Source organism: Meles meles, chromosome 3, assembly GCF_922984935.1.
Source record: "Meles meles chromosome 3, mMelMel3.1 paternal haplotype, whole genome shotgun sequence".
NCBI lineage: Eukaryota > Metazoa > Chordata > Mammalia > Carnivora > Mustelidae > Meles > Meles meles.
Genome location: NC_060068.1, coordinates 138,624,155 through 138,645,250, shown reverse-complemented (window position 1 = coordinate 138,645,250; position 21,096 = coordinate 138,624,155). Strand labels below are relative to the sequence as shown.

The 21,096-nt window shown below is 43.5% G+C and overlaps 1 protein-coding gene across 2 annotated transcripts in view; it reads left to right on the top strand.

Moving 5' to 3' along the window:
- The window catches only part of GRIA1 (glutamate ionotropic receptor AMPA type subunit 1), a 305,105-nt gene that overhangs the window by 264,663 nt on the left and 19,346 nt on the right, over positions 1–21,096 (top strand). For both annotated transcript variants that reach the window (XM_046000553.1, XM_046000554.1), the window contains exon 13: positions 60–307. In XM_046000553.1, coding sequence (XP_045856509.1) covers positions 60–307 — 248 coding nt within the window. The remainder of the gene's footprint in view (positions 1–59; positions 308–21,096) is intronic.

Below are 21,096 nucleotides of genomic sequence, written 5' to 3'. Positions count from 1 at the left end.
GACCTCAATTCCAAGCGCAGCCAGCACTTAATTCCAGCTTTGTTCCTGTCCCCTGCCAGAGGTCTAAAATTGCCGTGTTTGAGAAGATGTGGACATATATGAAGTCAGCGGAGCCATCAGTTTTTGTGAGGACCACAGAAGAGGGAATGATCCGAGTGAGGAAATCCAAAGGCAAATACGCCTACCTTCTGGAATCCACCATGAATGAGTACATCGAGCAGCGGAAACCCTGTGACACCATGAAGGTGGGAGGTAACTTGGATTCCAAAGGCTATGGCATTGCGACGCCCAAGGGGTCCGCCCTGAGGTAAGTAGCCAAGATTTGCTTCCTTGGTACACCCTCTCCCCTCCCTACCTCAGGAATGAAGCTGCTGTGTCTGCCACATGGCTCCAGTGCCACAAGGCAAGCTGTCAAGGGGGCTCTTCATGGACACCTGTGGGCCTGGAAGATTCCAGTCACCCGAGATCTTCAGCCCTGAGGTTGGAAATTGACCTGGGGGCCTCAGCTTGCTATGACTGTCGCTGCCCATGTGTTCCTCCCCACACCTCGCCTTACCCCTCCAAGTGTGTTAAACATCAATGAAACTTGTGTTTGTGTCATGTGATCTATAACACACCATCCTTCACCAAACACTCCCATATCCAACTAGGCCATAAACAGAGTTCTCCGGCAACCTGGATTCTTTGAGAGAAGGTGGTTTGTAATGTTTGTCTCAAAAGAAACTTAAACACATTGTCCAAATGAAAGATCAAGTAGTTTGAGTCCTAAAGGATCTGGCTATGGCAATCAAAATAATACCAAATGAATGGCATTACCTATTCTTTGCCAGATACTGATTTCTTTTTTTTTTTTTTATTTTTAAGATTTTTATTTATTTATTTATTTATCGGAGAGAGACTCTTAAGCAGACTCTGCCCTGGGCATGGAGCCTAACATGGGACTCAATCTCATGACCCTGAAATCATGACCTGAGCTAAAACCAAGAGTTAGATGCTTAATGGACTGAACCACCCAGGTGCCCCTCAGATACCGATTTCTTTAGCAAGAAACAGGTAGTTCAGTAAAGAAGCAAAGTGGATTTTACTCTCACATAAAGAAACTCTGGTATTCATTTCAAACAGCTAAGGTAGAGTCCTGTAGACTTAGGGTCAAAAGACACAGATTTAATTCTTGGATTTACTACTCATTATCTTACCAAAGGTAAGGCATATCATCTCCCTAACCTGCAGTTTCCTCATCTGTAAAGAGAGTTTACACATCCCAGCTCTTCCTAGATCCAAGATAATTGTGAGTCCACAAGGAATAATCTATATAGAAGGTAATTGAAAACAGCATTGTATGAAGTAACCTATGAGATGTTATGTCAATTTACAGAGGGACTAAATCATTTTAGGGAAGGATAATGTTCAAGGAAAAGTTGAAACATGTTTTAAAAGGTTGCAAAAGGATGGAGAAGGGTTCTTAACCCATCCTGACATCGAGGATCACCTCTGCCTCCACATCTTGCATTAATTTCAGTAATATTGAGCCTGCAAGGTTCTGGGCACTAGGCTCAGACCTGGAGCTACAATTTTGAACAAAACAGACATAGTCTCTCTCCCTATGGAACTATATTCTTGCAGGGAAGATAGGCAAGAGGTGATTATTGTTTGATGGCTCATGACAACTATGACAGTTTCTGTGATCACTGAGAAAAGGGGACCTAGAGGACACCTACTTCCAGTAATATAGGAGAACAAAACTCCCACTACAAAACCTAGATATGCAGGATACAGTTAGAACAAATTGCCTTTTAAGTGGAAGTTAGGAAATCCCTAGGCCAAAACAGGAAAAGTACATCAAAACCAGAGTAAAATGCATAAACTAACTATTTAGGGGCCCCCCTAAGCAGGGCAAAGTCATAAATTATATGACAGTCTACATGAACAAGAATTGAAAGTACATCTAAAGACATAAAAGTAATGAAAAACATTTTTTAGAAAGAAAGACACTATCACAAGGGACCAGACATATTTAGAAAAATACCAGTTAAATTTAGAGAAGTAATAAAATCTCAATGGGAGGGTTAAACAACAAATTGTCAAAGTGGAAGAGAAAATTATTACACTGGGGAAAACAATGTAGATAATTTCCCAGAACATCACACAGAGAGATAAAAATATAAAAACCATGACAAAGAGGTTAAGAGACCTGAAAGAGATAAACAAAATCCCAGGTACATCTTCTGTGAGTCCCAGAGACAAGAAAGGATAGAGTAGAGGCAGTATTTAAAGGGAACTTTCCAGTATTTATGGAAAACATTAATACCCAGATTCAAAAGTTATGTGTCCCAAGCAGATGAAAATCAGCAGCTGATTTACTTGAAACTGCAGAACTATAAAGACAAAGAAGATTTGAAACATGCTTAAAGATAACGGGTCTAATCTTGTGTGCAGGATGGGTGGGACGTGGCCAAGAAGGCTTTTCCAAGAATGCTTTTTCTCAAGCTGAGATATGATGGATTAACAAGAGTTAATAACATAATGGGAGGGGAGTAAAAGAGACAAGCAGTCCAAGTAGAGGGAATAACATGTGCAAAGACTCTAAGGTAAGGAATCATGGTACAGTTGATCAACTAAAAGAAGCCAAGTGCTCTTGGAACACAGGTAATAGAAAGGAGAAAACGTTAAGTTGAGATTGGAGAATGATACAGAGAAGGATTTTACAAAGAATTTTTGTCCTTATTTGAAGAGTAATGGAAATACATTAGAGAATTTTTTTTTTTTTGCCATAGCATTCCAGACTACATTGAAGAATTTTAAATAATTGTCTGAAAATTAGGAAATAAAGGTATCTGGAGGAGTACAGACATAACAGAATATATCTAATGAAGGGAAACCAAATGGGCTAGTATTTATCAATCATGGATTTTTGCCTGTAACAACTTAAAAGAGTCTCTGTACAAGTTTAGACAAAGTTCAAAAGGGATCCAGAGGAGACTGCTTAGCAAGGAAGAGACTTTTATCTCAGAAACTTATACAACACTACCCTAGAAAATCCCAGAGTAGAGAATGAGCTCTTACAGGTCTCAGAACATCAATGATGCAGTATTACAATTTAATGAAGGCTTTATGAGTCAAGGATATTATTTGATCTAAATACTTGGGTATAAAGTTAGGAAAACAAGGCACAGAGAGGTGATATGATCTCTCTAATCAATAGAGTATTTCTGCCACCACATCCCACATACAGGTGCCTAGAACAAGGTGACACACTCAGAAAATATTAGATGTTTGAGTGACATGAACCTAAAGCTCAGGTCATCTCACATGCAAATGATTTCCACTATAATAAAATCTACCATTGAGAGAATGCCTACTCCATGCTACATGATATGGTATATGCATTATCTTACTTAAATTTCATACCTATGAAGTACCATTATCCCCACTTCACAGATAGAGAAACAGAGGCACAGATATAAGTTATCTGACTAGGTTGACACAACTAATAAGAAAGTAGCCAGATTTCAAGCTCAGATATCCTGATTCCAGAGCCCATGCCTGTGACTTACTCAAATGCTTCACTGGGCTTTATCACTGATAGCATCATTAAAGGGGAAAACAATGTAGATAATTTCCCAGAACAGAAGACTGGACTTATGTCAGGTTCCTGGTACCTATTCTCATGGGTCAAGCAATAGCCAATAACTCAAAAAAGCTAAAAAACAGATATTTGAAGCCCAGAGCATCCACTCATTACTGTGAAGACGAAAGGTGATAGTGATGGTCATATTAATGCACCAAATACCACTTCTTTGAGCAGTAACACTGCTTTAATGGGTTTTACACGCTCAAAGATTCTTTGGGGATAAACATTGAAAATAATTCAACTCTGTAATAAAGAAAGCCCTAATTCTGTTGTTTACATCTCTATAAGATGTAACAATTATTTATTGATTCTGAGAAAGCAAGAGAAAGGAAAAGAGAAATGAAAAAGAATGCATTCCAGATATAGATCACTGATAGCAGATATCCAAGTCAAGAATACCCAAATGTACATGGGTACCCCATGTACCCAGCTAGCTCTCTCCCAGTGCTCCATTTTCTCCAGGGGCAACTTCTGTGAGAGCTATGGGGTTTCCTGACTCAAAATCAGAAGAGTAGTATTCATCCTAACAGGACAGTGAGTTTCTGACCTAGGAAAATCCCTTTTGCCTCTATGGGATTCTCCCTCTCATCTCTGTATTAAAAACAATCATCCTAGCAACCAATAGTGCAGAAGTTCCATGAACAGAGAATTGCAAAATGGTTATAGAAAATATGAGAGCATGCACACACATACACACACACACACACACACACACACACACACACACACACACACTCCAGCCAGAGTTCTATCGTATCTTGGCCTCATATGCCCCGAAGGGGGCCATTTCCCCAAGGCATGGTCAAATACCAGAGTCATGGCAACCCAAATGCCACACAGACCTATGTGCCTGTTCCAGAAGTCTTCAATCCACTGATTTGATCCCAAGAATGCATTCTACATGACATAGGTAGGTGGAGAGTGAGGAACCAGTAAGAGGCAGTATCTGCTTACGTTTCCTCTGGTCCCCATTTAAAAGGGGTTTATCTGTGTTCAAGATAATATGGCAGCAGAAATCAATTTTAATGCAGATTATTTAGAATTACAGCAAATACTTTTTAAAACACTGTTCAGCCATTCTCAAAGCTGGAGCTCTGCAGAAGCCTTTACAGAAAGGTGCTTCAGCACACTACAGGCACTGTCACAAACCACTTCCCTTCTGCCCGATAAAGTGGGGCTTCCACAGCCCTCACAGGCAGAGTGCTCCGGGTTCAGCACCTGTGCCTACATCAAAAGGACTTCCCCGGCAGCCTTTCTCCATCACTTACTCTCCATAAAGCCAGACCTCACCATACCTCCAGGGATTCAGCCCCTTCCAGCCTGCCTGGAAAAAAGCTCCAAGTTCCTCCAAGGCAGATCACCCAGCTCTGCCTCGGAAGGTCAGAGAACTGATAGCTGAGGTCCAACTGTTCCACTACAACTTGCCAAGTCTACTTGGCAGAAGCCAGGCCAGAGTCCCTACAGAGTGTTAAAAGGCTGTGTTAGTGACAGAATTGTGTTTTTGTCTCTTCTGCTCTGGAAACAAATACTCTGATGAAACGAACTGGTTCCATGCTTGGTTTTCCATTTGGACAGGTGGTGTTTCTTTGAAACAGATGCTGTTTGTTGGCTGTCACTGCATGTTTGGGGTTGGGTAAGGGGCTGAATTATGTTTCCAAAGCCCTTAGGTTATGGATAAAGACCTGCTCAGCCAATGCCAGTCACTAGGGAAAGGCAATTGGTAAATCACCTAATTATGATCTATTGGGCCCTTTTATTGCCAACTAAATGTATTTGCTGGTCCAAACTGAAGTCTCCTTTCTTTATTATGATGAACACTCCCTTCAGATTAGACACGATGTGTTCAAATTTCCTCAGTAAGGGGGCATGGCCCATGTTTTACCAACCCAAGAAGGAAGCCACACCAGATGGGCTTAGTTAAAATCACAACTAATGATTCTTCTTCACAAGCCATTTATCAGGAATTTGATGGATTTGCTGAGTTATATCCTAATCAGGACATTGGTCAAAGTCTGGTTTTTAACTTTGACCATGGTTACTATGGAGTCTTTTCTGGTCTCTGTGATTGTGACGTTTGTCTTTTGTCATGTGTCTTGTCCATGCCAGATGTATGGGCCAGGGGGATGGGAGAGCCCTCCTACAGCTCAGTGAATTGTGGGTGGGCACCTAGAAGGGTCTGAGACCTGGTCCCTGGGCTTTCCATTCAGCTTCACAGATTCTTTTCTCAATATCTCATCCACACAAGGCCCTGTACACACGCTTCAGGGAATAGCAGTGAGAGAGTTGCAGTCCCAACCCCTAAATTATGCATAACCCCGTACAGCTTATGAGCAGAATTACACAGAGCCTGGCATTCTACCCAGTGCCATAAGAGTCAGTGACACCCCAAAATAAACACAGTCAACATCTGAATGGAAGGATCTGCAAAGGATCTGTGGCAGAGGTAACATTTAACATAGGACCTGAAGAAATTGTGATAATGAGAAGTGGGGATCGAGTACTCCAGGTGGAGGGGATAAAATGAGCAGAGGTGAGAAAACACAGGGCTTACTTTAGGAACAAGAAAGGGTTCACTGTAACTACAGAATGCATTAATAAGTAGGAGCAACTGGTTGTGGTCATACTGTGAAGGATTTCAAATGTCTCTGTATTTTTTATTCAATGTCAGTAGGGGCCACTGAGGCCATTGATGTAGAGAGATCCTGGACCAAACAGGCTTCCAAAGATTATCCTGGTGGTGGTTTGCAATGTGAATCAGAGGGAGGAGGATCACAGGCAGAGATGTCATTTAGAAAGCTATTGTATTCTTTCTGATAAGAGGGAATGAATGTAGTCACAGATCATAATGGGTTGGAGACAAATGGAAGCCATGGTAGACTCTATGTTCTTCACCAGACATAAGTTCTAGTTGAAGGCTTGGCAGTCTCTACTTTCTGAGACTTCTGCACTCTTTAAGGCCTGACCGGGTACAAACTGATTCTGGCAAGGAGAGAAAGGGGGCAGATACGGGGTTTATCTCCCACACAGACTTATTGCCACCTCCTCAACTTCACCTCTGGGGTGCCGTGAAGGTTCAGAAAGGCATTGCTGGGAGGGCTGCAGCAGAATGGTGGAGGCTCCTAATCACCGATCTCTGTCCCTACTGCACTGACTCTGTCTTTCCGGTATCTGGCGTTTTTGCAGTCATTATTCTTTGTTTGTTTCTTTTAAAGTAAGCTCCCTGCCTAGCCTACTGGGCCCTGAGATCAAGACCTGAGCTGAGATCAAGAGTCGGACGTTCAACCGACAGAGCCCCCCAGGTGCCCCAAGGGTTTCTGTAATCAGACTTAAGCTCAGAATTGCTCATTAACATTTTAGTCACACTGGTATTCCGACTGAATGTATTTTTCTCCTTTTACACAACCCTATTCTGGGAAATATTTACTAAGAACTGCTCGTCTATATTGGCATATGGCCAAAGGAGGGAGGTTAAGGCTGTGACTCAGAAAGAGATATCACAAGGTTTTGTGGGGTGCATGCCCACTTCCAGGGACTGAGGGTCTCCTACCTGTGCACCTCCATGTTGGGACCTCATGACATAATCACATCCTCAAATTGGTTCAGTGGGCCTTTCTTGAATACATTTTATTTTATGTTATTTTGTTTTATTTTATTTTATCTTATTTTATTTATTTTATTTTGCCTAATGCTGATTTGAGTGTTACAGAGGCCATCAAGAGAATTCTCCTTTAGAGAATCACAGTGACCCAGAATATAATGGGGAAACAAATAAGCCAGTGTTGTTTTGTGCAGTGTTGATCCCATTGCTCTAAAGAACCATTCCCCAACGTCACTATGTATCAAATTATTTAGGGAAATTGCTTTAAAATATTCCTTTCTAGACTCTCATTCCTGAGATTTCTGATGCCGCAGGTCCAGGGTGGGATCCAGGAATGTGCCGTTTTAACAAGTCCCCTGAGCAATTCTGTTATAGGCAGACAGCAATCTGTTTTGAGGGCTAGAGGCCAGGGAAGAGAGATGGACAAGGCCTGAGGAGACAGCCCCTTAGAAAGACAGTAAAGTTAGTGTGATGGGAGCATGACAGGGAAACTGCACTGAATGGTGTCCAGACCATGGTCCTTAGAGTCAAGCAACCTTCATTCAGGTCCAAGGGCCATCACTTTACCTGTAGGTTGACCTCACTTGGTAAGTCATGGTAACTTTATGAGCCTCTGTTTTCTTTTCTGTAAAAATGGAATAATAGTAATTCGCTGCAGTTGCTCTGAATTTTGATGAAATAGCACAGAGTGCTTGTCACAGAGGGTACTCATTAATGTTAATTCTCCACCCCTCCTCTCCTCCCATTAGACCTACCAAAAAGTCACTTTTCAACCAGATAACTTATTTTTTTCTTTCTTTTTGAAACACGCTGTGTTCATCAGAAATGCACATGAACACCAGCCTCACCCCCCAGCACTGACTGCATTAGAAATAAAATGTCTCTCTCTGAGAACAATTTGTGGTCCTCCCCCACAGAGAACACACTAAAAAAAATAAAACCCTGATATTTCTTTTTCTCCCTCCCTCCCACCCTCCTCCCATAGTATAGTACTGTGCAGGGCCTGCTGCTGAGAATAAATACAGTATGTCCCAGGGAAATGACAGGCCCTTTCAATTGGTCCTTGCCTCCTGATGGGTAGCCAGGGATGCTTGTTGTCATGGTAACCCCGTGAACTCTGTGACCCAGGTCGGGCCTGATCAGAGACAAAGCTCTCTGAGCAGAGAGGCTAGATTTGCCTGCATCCTCAGAAGAGCTAGAGAGAAAGGAAGAGAGGGATGGAATGGGGGATAAAAAGGGGAGGGAGGGACAAAGAGAAGGAGAGAGACAGAAAGAGAAAGTGTGTGTGTGTGTGTGTCTGTGTCTGTGTGTCTGTGTGTGTGTGCTTGAATAGAGACTGGAGGTCTGCCAGAGGAGCACTGCATCAATACAGAAGCTTCTCAGGTCAGGACACGTGGGATGGATTATAGAGCGAACCGAGAAACCCTCCTAGGAGACTGGCACAGCAGCCTGGTGCAAAAGTCCAGACAGGGGGTGGGGGTGGGGGGTTTGTGACAAGGGCTTGATTTAGCATTTAGTGGTGATGATAAGACCTATTGTTAACATTTATCGGGTACTGACTCATCCCAGGAGCGTCTATGAAATATCCGATGTGCATTAGCTTATGTAACCCTAACAACCCCGTGAAGGTAGTACTGTGTTCACCTCAATCGTACAGTTCAGCAAACTGAGGCATAGAGAGGTTATGGAACTTGCCCGGGATAACTGGCATGGAGAGTGAAAAGCTGGACTTTTCAACCCAGGCAGCCCAATTTCAGGACCTCTTCTCAGCCATTAGGGAAAAAAAAATGGATATAAGGACAGAAACTGTGAGGAAGAACTGATTATTCAGAGGATAAAGATCACTGACAGTCTCTCCCCCAACACACGAATATAACTGCATTTAGTCCTACCCAAGCAACATGAGAGTCAGAAAGCTGCAGCCCCACAAAGAAGTGGCTCATTGTCACAGCCTGAATTTGCTAAAGAACCCTGGCCTCCCTTCTGCACCATTTGCATAGGGGGTACATGTATCCCCAGGGACAGGGCCCTACCACCTGTTGATGTCATTGTCCCATACCTAGAAATGGAAAAGGGCACAGCCAGTGCGAACTAAGTTTTTCTGCTGACCCATGACAGACTGAACCAAAATCACCTCCAAAGATTTTCATGCTTCTTGAAACTCTGTATTGCTTTTGTCGCCTAACAACAACGAAAAGCTGACTGTTTTAGACTGATTGTGTCACACACATAAAGAGGGAGGATACTTTATTCTTTCCACACGTACAGGGTGCTGGACACACACCTGCATCCAGTGCCCTAGAGACATCGAAGCATGACCCTTCCCCCTGCCTTTACATATTTTTTAATTATATTTATTTTGTTTCTTTGTTTTTAATTTTTTGTTAATCACCATGCAGTACATCATTAGCTTTTAATGTAGTGTTCCACGATGCATTGTTTGCATATAACACCCAGTGCTCCATGCAATCCGTGCCCTCCTTAATACCCATCACCAGGCTGTCCCATGCCCCCACACCCCTCCCATCTAAAATCCCCACTTTGTTTCCGGGATTCCATAGTCTCGCATGGTTCATCTCCCCCTACCTTTAGATTTAGGTATTATCATTTCCCTTTCACCAGTTAGGAAGCTTCAGAGAGGTGACACCCTGCCCAGGTTCTCCCCATGATTTATAGGATACAGCCAAAGTATAGACCCTGACTCCTGAACCTCTCTTCTTTCCACATCCCCACTTCTGTGCTGATGGAGGCACCCCTTACTGCCTCTGCCACCCTCTAAGGTGGCCATCTTTAAAGCATGAAAGGAAGTGAGACTCCAGGAAGCCTCCACAGTCAGAGCCCTCCAACCAGAAGCTCCGGCCTCGGCTGGAGATCCGTGGTACAGGTGCTCCGGAGGACTCTGGTAAAATCACAAAGGCAGATGCACACTTACTCTTGTTATAGCTCTGTTCTTATCATGCCTGCTCAAGAAGCTCATAAACGGCAGAGCAACACATGAAGGAGAGAAAGAGGAGGAAGGTGGACAGAGCAGGGTGGCAAGGAGGACTCTGGAAAGATGAATGGCCTGGGATGAACAGACTTTACGGCCGCGAGAACAGCGGCCCAGCTAGGGCTGTGATTTGCCTGCTGAAGCAGGGCTTTCTCCCGCTGCTAAACAAATTGTATGTTGCTTTCTTTTAAGAGGCTGTTGCTATCAAAAATAGCATGTTTTTCCCCCTCTCTCTCCCTCTCATCAGCAACTTTCCTTCAGACTTGCCCACAATTCTTTCCTAAGAAGGCAGCTGCTCTAGTACAAAGGCAGACCAAGACGGGGATGGTCTGGTACCTGTCTCATCAGCCCTGACACTCAGGCCTCGCAGGCATGGGACGCAGATGTGCTCTGCCATGGATCAGACTCTCGCTCAGACCCGGCCTGCCATGTTCACAGCCTGTGTGATCTTGGCTATGTGGCAGATGGCTGTACGACCATCCACTGAGTGTTAGGGCCCTGAAGTCAGGACTGAGAACAAATCCCAGATGTGCCAGTTAATGACAGGAGTCGCTCAGACAAATTATTTCACCTTCCTAATGCTCAGTTTCTCCAAATACAACTGGAGTTAACACTAACATTTACATTGGTGACTGTTAAATAATTAAATGAGATAGTATAAGGTGTTTAGCACAGTGCCCGGCCCATTCTCAAGTGGCTAAGAAAGGTTAACTCTCATTATTTAATGTCTCAGAGGCTTAGTGTTCCCATCTTCCAAATGGGGATCTGACTATAAGTTTTCAGGATCATCTTGGGAATAAATGAAATCACTTATAGGGAGCTCATGGTGCATAAGGAGTTCTGGGATATTAATCCCCTTTCCTCCCCCACTTCCCCTTTCCCTTTTGCTTCCCCTCGACACTCATCATCTATTCTGTTAGTCTAGAGATAAGTGGTGATTGCCTTCTCTGGGTCAGACCACTTTCGGCTTCTTTTCACTATAATGAATGGAATTTCAGGCTAAGAGACAGAAATATCCAAATGTACAGTTTTATTCTCTTTTCCACTCAGGGCCCCCCAAAGTTCAGCTAATAACCATCTTGCTTCTATCCATATGCTCAGGTAGAAAGTTCTCGAGCAGAGCCTGCTTTCTGAGGGCAGGCAGAAAGGAACGACAAGGGTAGCCCTGAGTTGAGCCCCTGCACAGAAATTCTGGGCCATCTGTTTTAGTAACATTTATGAATCACACCATGTGCTGAGATCATGGCATGGTGATCACATCTAATCAGCCTCTTCCTCAGGGAGGAAAGGGGCAAAGGACCAGGCAAATCCCTAACTGAGGAGCCAACTTCCTCCTAAGGAGAAGGAGGTAGTAAGCCAGGGGAGTCGCCAAACAAAAAGGAGTCAGGCAGGCATATTTGCATATGTTATTCATGCCTCCTCAGCACACACATCTAGCAGAAAAAGAACATAATGACCTCTTAATCATATTCTCTATTCCAATGGGAATTAAATGTATTCCTTTGGAGGAATGTAAAAAAAAAAAAAAATCCATAGCACTATTCAAGCCAGTCTCCTTGGGACCCTCAAATACCACTTTTCCCCCCTTGGTGTCTTTTCTTACTGCTTCCTTCTTTCTAGCTATATTTCAAAGTACAGTTCAGTGAAGCAAGGGCCAATGGTCACACAGAACCTAGCAGAAAATTTAGCACGTAGACAATTCCTATTGATTGTTTGTCACATTGACCAGTCCCTACCTGGCCAACTCCCAGATGTATGGTGACTTTCTGAGCATGTTATAAAGTCAGTTGCTATGTCTGGATTCATCAGTATAGATTCATGAGAACCAGGAAATAATAGTCCTGCTGTATAACTGTATAACATAAAGTAAACCAACCAACTCTTAACTCATGAGTCTCTTTGGCCATTACTAGTACACATCCTAAACGCAGCTGATGAAACTTCATGACCATGATCATACCATTTAATTCTACCAATATTATAAGTATAGTATTTTTCAATGCACTAAAGTAAGTCCTCTTAAGGAAAGCAAAATGATTATGATATTGGCACCCCCAGGATGGTTATCTAATAAAGGAGCTGCAAACAAAAATGCCCCCAAGGGCTAGGTAAAGAAAATGAGGAAAATGGATGGGGGTGGGGTAAATGCTTATGTGATTTCCTTATCTTTAACAGAGCCATGAGTACAGACAATACTTCTCTAACTAACAAAATCACAGTGCAAACACTATGATAAATAATAATTATAGTGAATATTTATCCAGCACTTGTTATGAATGGCAAACACTCTCTAAGTCCTTAAATGCATTCTCTAATTCATGTAATCTTCATTAGAACCCAAAGAAGCAGGTACTACTAAGAATCTCATTTTATGGATGATAAATCAGCAGCACAGAGAGATTAAATTATTGAGGGCACACAGCTAGTCACTGGCAGAGCCAGAATTTGAACCCAGGCAGTCCAGCTTTAGAATCTATGCTCTTATCCAGTACATTATCCTATAAATGGAAAACTGACAGTATATGGGTAATCACAGAAAATTATGGGGGCCTAGTGAACAAAAGATTACATGCCCATCTAGCAGGGAAAGTCTCCACTCAGATCTGATTTCATACACTGCCATGTCAGCATGTTGCCAGATCTGGTTTTCCAAAGAAACTAGAAATCTCAATTTTTGTGTCAACCATTCAAAATTTTGAGTGTTGGTCACAGTTAAGAGGGATGTAAAGAAGGCACATCCTAGTAACAAATAAGAGTATTACAAAAAAGAGAGGAAATGCCATGAAGATGATAGACGATTGATAGACTGACCATTAGATAGATGGATGAGCAAGGCACAGTGGGAAAACCATGCAGGGAGGGGTTAATGTCTTGTCCTTTAGGTGGGAGTGATAGGAAGGCCCCCAAGAGGCAGTAGTCCCTGAACAGGGCCTTCAACCAGTGGGGAGAGTACCTACAAGCAAGATAAGGAGAAAGATACGTCAGGTGAAAGACCCAGTGAGCATATAGTACAAGAATGAAGGGGAGAGTAATTCATGCATTCTTTATCTATCTTTGTATTGCTGTTTGCAGCAGGGAATCATTGCCTCAAAGGAAATCTCTCATAGAATCCCATTATAAAAGACTAACGGATATTCATCTTTTCTGATGGAGGTGTAATAGTCCATTGTATATAGGGACAATATCTTCTTTATCCATTCATCTGTTGAAGGTCATCTTGGCTCTTTCCACAGTTTGGCGATTGTGGCCATTGCTGCTATGGACACTGGGGTACATATGGCCCTTCTTTTCACCGCATCTGTATCTTTGGGGTAAATAGGTCAAGCAGGGAGATCCAGTTATCACACGGTTTCACTTACTTGTGGAGCACAAGGAATAACGTGAAGGACATTGGAGAAGGAAAGGAAAAGTCTCGGAGGGGGAGACAAAGCATGAGAGACTATGGACTCTGAGAAATAAACTGAGGGTTTTGGAGGGGCGTGGGGGGTTAGGTGAGCCTGGTGATGGGTATTAAGGAGGGCACGTACTGCATGGAGCACTGGGTGTGGTACAAAAGCAATGAATCTTGGAACACTGAGAAAATAAAATCAAATTAAAAAAAATAAAAGGCTGGGGTACCTGGGTGGCTCAGTGGATTAAGCCACTGCCTTCGGCTCAGGTCATGATCTCAGGGTCCTGGGATCGAGCCCCGCATCGGGCTCTCTGCTCCGCAGGGAGCATGCTTCCTCCTCTCTCTCTCTCTGCCTGCCTCTCTGCCTACTTGTAATCTCTCTCTCTGTCAAATAAATAAATAAAGTCTTTAAAAAAAAATAAAAATAAATAAAAGGCTAATGGATGGGGTGGGGGTGGTGGAGCTGCTGAAATGGGGATGAGGGGCTGGAAATGGAAAAGAGGGGGAGGAAGAGAGCTAGAGACCAGTTCAGGCCCCGGGTGGGAGACCAGGAGATCACAAAGTTCCTCTCTCCCTCAGGAGCCATTCTCCATCGCTGAAGGAGACAACTCTCCAACATTACAACCCTGTGTGTTTTAAAGTCCACAAGGAAATAATGGTCCTGCTGGCCTGCCCAGCATTCTGTTCTCATTGACGTCTGCCTTTTGGTGGCCGGTCCTTAGAACTGGCCCTGCTTCCCTTCCTTTCATTGAACCAGAGGTGGCTGAGATGAGACCAGTAGGCTGGCTCTTGCCCTGAATGGTGTTTCCGCCCCCTCTGTTAATTGTAGGGAGGCTTTCATTCATTCCCTCCATTATCTTTTGTCACGCATCTCTGGAGTGTGTGACACAGACCCTGTGGTGCTGCTGGCACATGGTTCAGCGTTACAGGACCAGGTGAGGCTTACTGTGAGCGGCAAATGAACTGCTGACACCCGCTTCTCACAACGTGGGGCGGGCTAGGGATCAAACATGCCTCTAAAATGCTTTTTATCTGAAAAATCCCAGCTGAAGGGGCCAAACTTCAGGACCCATCCAGGTCTCTGCACTGTACCAGGTGACGGTAGCCATAGGACCCTAAAGAAAGTTATAGGGCCAGCAATATGGACCACACAGGTAAAACCAGTATGCAGCTTCTGGGGGTTCAAGTAACTTACCCCTGTGATACAGCATACATTTCAGAAACTTAAAACTCCTTCATTCAAAAAAATATGTATCAAGAAGCTCCTGTGTTAGTTAGTGCTGGGTACTCTGCTGGGACCCCATTAGGGAACCCTTAGTCTGGTTGGAGGAGCCAGCAATGCATATGGGATGATGAGTTTACTGCTGTAGGATGTACAAGTACAGTGGGACAGGAAGGCAGTCCTGATCCATTCTGCAAGACCCAAGAGGACTTGCAGAGAACAACACATGCTAGAGGCTTCTAAGATGAAGAGGGTCTACAGAGTGGCAGACTGTACCAGGCAGAACATGTACCAACACACAGAGAGGCGGTGAGGGTGGCGCTTCCAATCCAGCCACTTGTCCTCAGGTAATCTCAAATCACTTTGATATCTGTTACCTCATTTGAGCCGCACAGTACAGACAGTTGGAGTCAAGGCTTATCATTAGTCCTATTTTATTGGGAAAACTGAAGTACCGTCATGGTAACCAACTATCCTGGTTTGCCTGGGACTGAGAGGGTTCCTAGGATGTGAAACTTTTCTTGGGAAAACCAGGGAAGTCCCTGGGAAAACTGGGAGTTGGTCACCAGAGGCACAGTATAAGACTTGTCATACAACTTGACCAGAGATTAGTGAGGGACTCAGACCAGACTCAGGTTCTTTCCTCTACCTCACAATGGAGCGATGTAGAGACGGCTCTGTGTGTATTTTTTCTTTTTTTTTTTAAACCAACTCCTTTATGTTATTTTGTAGGGTCAGAAACCAAAGATAAATCTTCTTTTAGCTGAATCAAAGGCTGATCAAGATTCCTTCTCACGAGATCCCAGAACTGTCTGTTCCTGAGTATATTCCAGAAGCAAAAATCACCTGCAGTGGTCACAGGTGAAGGGAACTCTGGCCTGACCTGGGTTCCCAAACAAGACCTGTGGAGGTCTGCATTTTAAATGAGACTGCTGACATAACCCAACTCTCTATTTCCATCTGCTTGGTTGGAAATACCCTCTCCCATGTGACCCACCACTCCAAGCCACTGGGCCAGCAGCTTCTTGTGGGCCCTTAATGATAGTGTGTACCTATCATTACCTATCATTTACCTGTCATTACCTATCATGGGGTTTACTGCCCCATCAATGATAGTGTTTACCTTGGAAAGTCCATACTGACAATGTCAGAGTCTGAACTATAAAGACAAGAGGGGGCATCTTTGGAATCATTGTCCAAAAGGGAGGTGATTAAGACAGTATTTTCTGGGATCTGGGTCCACAAACACCCAGACCTGAACTAGACTCAACCACTCTATCTCTCAGGAAGGAGGGACAAACAAGCTTTGGTTCTTGCTGAGGCTCTGGCTCCCACTCCAAGTAAAATGACCCTGGTCTGGCCTCAGCAAAGGAGCAGAAACATCCAGCCAAAGAATGCTGAGGACCTGAAGTTGTTTATTCATCCTCTGAGGCCTGCACAGTAGAGGCTACTGCAGGGCTCAGAGAAATGTGTAAGGGGAGAAGAGAAGTGGCTTCACCTTCCTCAAAGAGGGAGCACCCTGGGCTTCAGAACCTGCCAGCCTCATGAAAGAAAGAGTGAGAACGACCATGCTCACTTGTACAATGACTTTTAATCCAGTGCAGGGAAATTCCTTGCTTCATGGTCCCCCTAACGCCTTTAAACCTCACTCTATACTGCCCTCCCCCTTCCTGAGGACAGATGCAGAGCTCCTTGAAGTCTCTTTCCCTAGAAGCCCAGTGGATCCCAGATTAGAGACATCATGGACCAAATATTACGCCAAGAAAGAAAATGATGGTAGAGACACATGACAAAGATTTATCTTGCCAAGGAATCTTGATATCTTAGAACAAGACAAAAAAATGACCACCTCTCATCAACATAATATAACAAGAGAAGAAATATGTTAACACTAAAAGGGAAGGAAGGACATAATCAATTGCACATAAAAGACTGTCCTTAACTGGAAAAGTTCAGCTTTCTAAAAACCCGAATTACAATTTTATCTTTCCTCATTTTCCCATTAATACGTGGAAGCTTCATCACGAATTGGCCTGGCTCTTTGCACCAGCTTTTTGGGACCCACTGATTGAATCCTAATTTTTTATCCAGCATGTGAATTCCCTCCATGTTTTTCCTGACCAGCAGTTGTCCCATCAACAATGTCCCTCCAGACTGCCACTTGGCAAATAAATTCCGAGAGCTCTAGAAGCTCCAAAGTTTACCATCATGTTAAGCAGTATTCTGTGTCCCCATGGCTTCATCTCCAGATCTAATTCTGCCCTTCAGCATTGAGAACAAATCTAATTCCTCTTCTACTGACAACCCAGTCCCAAGATTCCAGGTGAGCCCTTTTTACTCTGCAGTGGCCTACCGTCTTCCATTATCCCTAGATTCAGTGTTAAAATTTTCAACATTGTCTGTTCCTCTCATTTGAGTCATTATGCTGGTTAATTAATTTATACATATTTACTTAGGACTGACTAGGTGGGCTGCTGGTCTGAGGCCTCTCCCTGCTTAAACACCTTCCCTGTCTCCCTTGCCTGCAGGTAAACTGTTGACTTCTTGGCATATCCTTCCAGGATAATTAGTGTTTGGACTCAGTCAACTGTTGTAGCCTCATTTCCTGGAAGTCTCCCTCCTGACCACATTCCGCAGGCCTGTGCTTCCTTGCTCTACTTCCTGAATTCACTCTTCCCTTTTCCCAGAGCACCCCCTGAAGCTTTTCAAACTCCCACCCACTGTCAGAATTAAACTCTCCCCTTTTCTGGTCCTTCCATAATTCTTTATTTTATTTTATTTTATTTTATTTTAATTGTTTAAAAAATGTGGTTTTTATTTTATTTCTTTTCAGTGCTCCAGAATTCATTGTTTACATACCACACCCCGTGCTCCATGCGATATGTACATAATTCTTTATTTTAAAATCGGATACAGTCTTCCATGAACCACTGAGAAGCTTTTCTGCTTCCCACATCGGAGTGTACATTCCTTGAAAGATGGGGTTTCTAACTTGCTCAGTTCTTTATCCCTGCTAAGTACACGGCCTGGTACTTGACACTTAATTGGCTCCCATAAACATTTGGGGCGTTGACTCAAAGACATCGGACTCTTTACGCCAAAGGCTTTATAATCAAGTGAAAGACTAAGGCTAATATGCATGAAACTGGAGTAGGCAGGGCAACGAATTGACTTCTAGGTTCCAGGGAGTTTCAAAGGAAAGGTCAATGACACCTCAAGTGTTGATAGAAAAATTCAAGGAAAACATTCAAGGGGGCATTGCAGGGCAACCAGTGTCGGGAGAAGAGTTAAGGAGAACAGCGAGCTGCAAGCACACAGAAGCAGGAAGAAACACGCAGTCTGAAGGGGAGCAGGATACCCAGCAGCCTAGTGCGATGGGAACTGAAGCTTCCTTTGAGGGAGGAGAGGCATAACATATCACTCCAGGCTGGGTGTAAGCTCCAAGAGCTGTTTCATCCCATATTCCTCAGCTGCTTGAATTCAAAGTTTTGAAAGAGAGACGGTTGCTTCAAAACTGAAGCCCAGAATTCAGTCCTTAGCCTTTCATAAGTTGAGGCCCAATTAAAACCATCTAAAATATCTCCCTTGACTGCTTTTCCCCCAAACTTCAATTTCCCTGCAAGCATAGGATCCTCAGACTTCTTCACAGTGGCCAGTCTGAATACACTGAATCGTAATGAGGACCAGGCCATCCTGGAGACCACCTTTCTAGGGTTCCCACTTCTCCCTTCTCAAGACTTCCAAGACAATTCATTGATCCAGATACTCCCCCTGGACCCATCAGCCCCTGTGGCTGAAAAATTGGGGTTCAGATAGCTGAGGATCTGCCAGAACCAGAATAGCCCCAGGCTACTGCTGTTCCTGGAGCCTCATTTTTATCTCCTACAAAAGAAAGGGAAGGAAGGAAGGAAGGAAAATTTCTTTGGCCTCTTCCTTACAGTCAAGTTGTAAACTAGCATCTTATGAAATGGCCTATAATGAGGTTTTCCTCATTTGCTGCCTTTGCTCTGCTGTGGGCTTGGAGAATGGAGATCCTTGGGTGTTACAACTGTGTGTGTGCAAAGTAAAAGTTTTGAAAAGGACAGAGGGAGTGGGGAGAAAAGGGTCTAAATAAGCTTTCTTGGGCTTCCTGTTGCATAGAGCACCTACTCTGGGGCAAGCTGGAAAGAACAGTGGTTACCTGCATAGACTTCAGTCATGCAGAGCTGAGTTAGACCCTTAGGCTGGCTATGTATTTGTTTGTGGAATGTAAGAGTAATAATATGATACCAAATAGGGATGTGAAGATTAAATTAAATAAAGCATGTAAAGTACCAATGCCTGGCCCCTATTAAGCTCTCAAAAAAGTAAATGTTAACTACAATTATTATCCTATGACCCCGTGCATTTTCTTTGCACACTCTGAACCCTTACTGTTGTATTCCAGATAGATGAATTTACCAAATAGCTGAGTTAAAGGCACAGAAGGTTATTGTTTGCACTTACTATTTGCATTCATTCATTCATTCATTCATTCATTCATCCATTCATCCCCCCACACACCAAAAAGGTATTTTTTGCTTTTATCCTGCATAGAACATCTTGTACTAAACATTCTAAGGAGGAGTTTAAAAACACTGTAAGGAGGAACCATCATCTCTGCTCCAGGGAACTGACAGTCTATTTGGGGATATTTTCGGGACCCAACTAGCATACCAATTAGCTACAAGATTACAGTATAAGAGATCAGAGTTCAAGTTCAGAGAAACACCTGGGAAGAGGGAACTTCAGTGATAAAATTTAATTAAATGCTTTTTCGGGATGTCCTTTTTTCAACCTGGCTGTGATGTCATGAGCCCACCAGTAAAGGACATAAATTTTTGCTTATTTCCCATTCTGGGGCTTGTGCCGTGAGGATTGTCCACTTTCTCTAACCACCTTTCCACATCACTGACCCCAAACTGGATTCTGTGCTTGAAGGGAACAAACAGTAGAGACCTTGTATCTGAAGACATTAAAGTGGTCTGATAGCTCACAGCAAAAAAACGAGAATTAAGAACTTGGTAAGACCTTTATTCTCTCTTTCAATGGCTCCCTGCACTTTCTCTCCTGTGCCCAGTTCCCCTTTGTGCCAGCAACACTCCTCCCTCTCCCACTTGAGTCTTTCTACTTACATTCTTTTTAAATGCAAAGGTAGAGAAGAAAGGGTCAGGAACTCTAAGCAGTGTCTATCTATCCCTGCATTGAACATCCCTAAGGCAAAATCCCAAGGCCAATCATTGCCCTTTCTGTGCTTGTTCAAGATCAGAATCCCTTTTGTTTTGTTTCTAGACAGAAAAACAGAGAGAAAGGGTTGTCACCCCACCAAGGTATCTAGAAGACCGAAGAGTGCGTTTCAGGGATCTGTTAATGGAAATTGTATTCCCAGCTTGAAAACTGCCACATTTAAACTCACAATGTGGGGTAAGCAAAATCATAAATATGAACTGCTTTTCAGGCAGCAAACAGCAAGCATTTGGAGTCTTTCTCCTTTGCCTTTGGGGATCCATATGCCACAGTCTAGTTAGCTGCCCAGCAACTGACAAACATAAATAAAAGGTAATAGTTGTAGTAAACAGAGTTCCTGTGAGTCAAGAACTGTTTTCCAGGGAGGGATCAACACGCTTCTTATCACACTAGAGTCACCAAGTAGCCCACGTTTAGCTCTTATAAAAACAAACAGCACGGACAGTAAAAATAAAAATGCCCTCCTTGTCCACTGTCTACACTCAACAGTAGGGTAGAACTGGCATCTGAAAGTTCAGAGTAGTAAAAGGATCAGGTAAGAGGCTGTGGGAAGAGGGCTGGATCTGACGGCCCATCTGCCTTCTATCAATGCCCCCTGCCACCTACACAGCTCCTTTGGACCCCTCCCTTTCATCCTATCTGTGCTTCTTGGTGGCCTGTAAACCCATCTTAGTTAAATAAAAATTGAGCTTTAACTTAAGGTGGCACCATTGGCAGGGAAATCCTTAAGAAGAACTAGTAAAATGGGAGGTGGGACAAGTTGTAACTTGAAGATGGCCAACTCCTTGCCTAAAGAGCTAGATCAGGCCTTGAAGAATGGGAAAGCAAAGCCAGTCAATGAATTATTCCAGCCATTAACTCATGCACCTGTGGCACCAGCACACAAACCCTTGTAAGCAACTCTTGAACAGGGTCTTAATGGGGTAACTAAGGGGTATAGGTAAAGAAAACCAGTTTGACTCCCTTGGCCCTCACAGATGGCCCTGGATATGTTATACGT